General features: G+C 70.0%; 2 protein-coding genes across 2 annotated transcripts in view; one reads left to right on the top strand and one right to left on the bottom strand.

The window, feature by feature from the left end:
* Positions 1-1,014, top strand: part of AURANDRAFT_62316 (hypothetical protein) — a gene marked incomplete at both ends in the record, with an annotated part of 2,175 nt that extends 1,161 nt beyond the window's left edge. Inside the window, one exon of the mRNA XM_009036272.1 lies at positions 79-1,014. Within this exon, the coding sequence (XP_009034520.1) occupies positions 79-1,014 (936 nt within the window). The remainder of the gene's footprint in view (positions 1-78) is intronic.
* A 30-nt stretch (positions 1,015-1,044) lies between these two features.
* AURANDRAFT_22021 (hypothetical protein) lies at positions 1,045-2,136 on the bottom strand (the record flags this gene model as incomplete). Its single annotated transcript, XM_009036151.1, is given in 3 exon segments — positions 1,045-1,269; positions 1,337-1,452; positions 1,470-2,136. Coding segments are annotated over 3 exon segments (1,008 nt in total), but the record flags the coding sequence as incomplete, so codon positions are not given.
* Between the last annotated feature and the right edge of the window lie 36 nt (positions 2,137-2,172).

Genomic DNA, 2,172 nt, shown 5'->3' with positions numbered 1-2,172 from the left:
GGAGGCGGGGGGCTCGGAAACAACTGGTGGTCGCCGGGCTGCCACATCATGCCGGGCGTCTTCGCCTTCCCCGCGCAGGTCGAGAACCTCATGCACGCGTTACAGGCCGCGGCGACGATCCACGAGGACCCCTTCTACATGCTGCCCTTCCTCTCCATGACCGCGACGCTCAACGCCGTCTACAACGGCACCTACGCCGGGCCGGAGGACGAGGGCTCGGCCAAGTGGGCCGCGCTCGAGCTCGAGTCCGCGGTGCAGTCGACGCTCAAAGTCGCGGACGCGCTGGGCCTCCTCGGCTTCGTGCCGCCGGACGTAAAGCACTACTACGAGACCCACGGCCGGCCGTCGGGCTACGAGGCCTACCGCCTCGGCTTCGACGACGCCTGGGACGGCACGGGCGAGTTCCGCGACTACTTCAGTTACGACGAGGCCGCGTTCACGACCGAGGTGCGCTTCACGGACCGCATCTTCTCCTTCCACGGCGCCTGGCGCGCGGCTTTGGGAGACGACGAGCGATATCGGAGCGGCAAGCGCGACTACAAGCCCGACAAGCTCTACATGGCCGTGACGGGCGACGTCGTCGCGCCCAACACGCTACCGGTTCGCGCGGTCGTCTGGCGGACGCGCGCGGCGGACCTCGGCGTCATCGTCTGCCCGCTGCCGAGGGTGGCGCGCACGCCGCGGGGCCAGACGTCCTTCGTGGCGAAGTTGTTTCATTTTGGCGAATCGCCGCGGCCCATGGGCGCGGTGCTGCACGAGCTCGCGGACGGTTCCTACTCGTGGTTCGTCATATCCAACGGCACCTTCGTCGACGTCGCCATCAGCGCCGCGGGCGGCCTGGACAACGCGACGAAGCTCGAGGCCGCGGCCCAGGACATGGCCTTCGGCCCCGGGGTTCTCGTCGAGGCCTCGGGGTCGCTCGACGTCGCGCGGCCGCGCGCGGCGACGCCCCTCGACTTCGTCCTCCCGCCGCGCGTCGCCGTCGAGCTCGGCGTCTTCCGGGTGGGGCGATAGCATAATGAGTTTAAAATGGTCCGGCCGCGGTCACTGGGAGCGGCAGCTCCCGGGCCCCTCGGGCGCCGCGCGCGCGAGCGGGTTCGAGACGGGCGCCGCGGCGACGCCGCGCTCCTCGAGGACGCAGCGGAACGCCTCGAGGCGCGGCAGCGCGGCCGCCGTCGCGTTCGCGCCGTGCGGCGGCGACCAGAGCACCTCGGCGATGGCCGCGAGGCGCGGCCACAGCGTTTGCATGATATCCGATGGATCCGCCGTCTCGCCCCACCTGCGACGCCGAGGGGCGGTCGCGCGCCGCGCCAGGCGTCGGGGGCGCGGGGGGAACTCGCATCTCTCCTCCGCCTCCCAAGACGAGCGCGCACTGCTGCGTCGTGAGGCCTGTGCAGGGGTCGCGGGCGTACATGGTATCCCACGTCGTGATGAGTGAATCCAGATACCTACCTCGAAAAATAAGCGACGAAGCTTTCGTACGCGCCGGGCGACGCGCCAGGAGCCCACGTTCGAGCCGCGGCCGACGTTCCAAAGGACGCGATAGCCGTGGCTCGTCGCGTTCGCGACGCCGCGCGCCGATACCCCGCCCCCAAGCCAGAAGTCGAAGATCGTCTCCTGGGGCATCGACGGCCCGAAGTGCGTCCACGCCTCGCCCCAGACGATCGCCGCCCGGCCGTGGGCCGCCTTGACGCCCGCCGCGACGCGCTGGACCGCGTAGGCGTAGGCGTCGTCGAAGGTCGCGAGCTTCTCCGCCGCCATCCACGCCTTCATGGCGTCCGACTTGTTCCAGCAGTCGTAGCGGACCTCGTCGCCGCCGAGGTGGAAGACCTCGTCCGTCGTCACCGCCGCAAAGTCCGCAAAAATGTCGCCGATGAGCTCGAAGGTCGCGTTGTTTATCAGCAGCGGCTCGGGGCAGTCGGGGGCCGGGCAGACGTGGGGGTTGCTCTTGCAAAACGACGCCGCGTGGCCCGGCGTGTCGACCTCGACGACGACTCGAATGCCCAAGGACCGCGCGTAGGCGACGACGGCGGCGACGTCGCCGGCCGTGTACCGCTCCCCGGGCGAGAACGCGGCGGCCTCGGCGAGCTCGGGATGGGACGGCGCGACAAAGGGGAACGACCTACCAGACGATATGTCGGTGACGACTTTTCGTCGTTTCCCCAGCCGAAA

Source organism: Aureococcus anophagefferens (genome assembly GCF_000186865.1).
Source record: "Aureococcus anophagefferens unplaced genomic scaffold AURANscaffold_4, whole genome shotgun sequence".
Taxonomy (NCBI): domain Eukaryota; class Pelagophyceae; order Pelagomonadales; family Pelagomonadaceae; genus Aureococcus; species Aureococcus anophagefferens.
The sequence above is the reverse complement of the archived record's forward strand: the minus strand, read 5'-3'. Positions and strand labels throughout refer to the sequence as shown.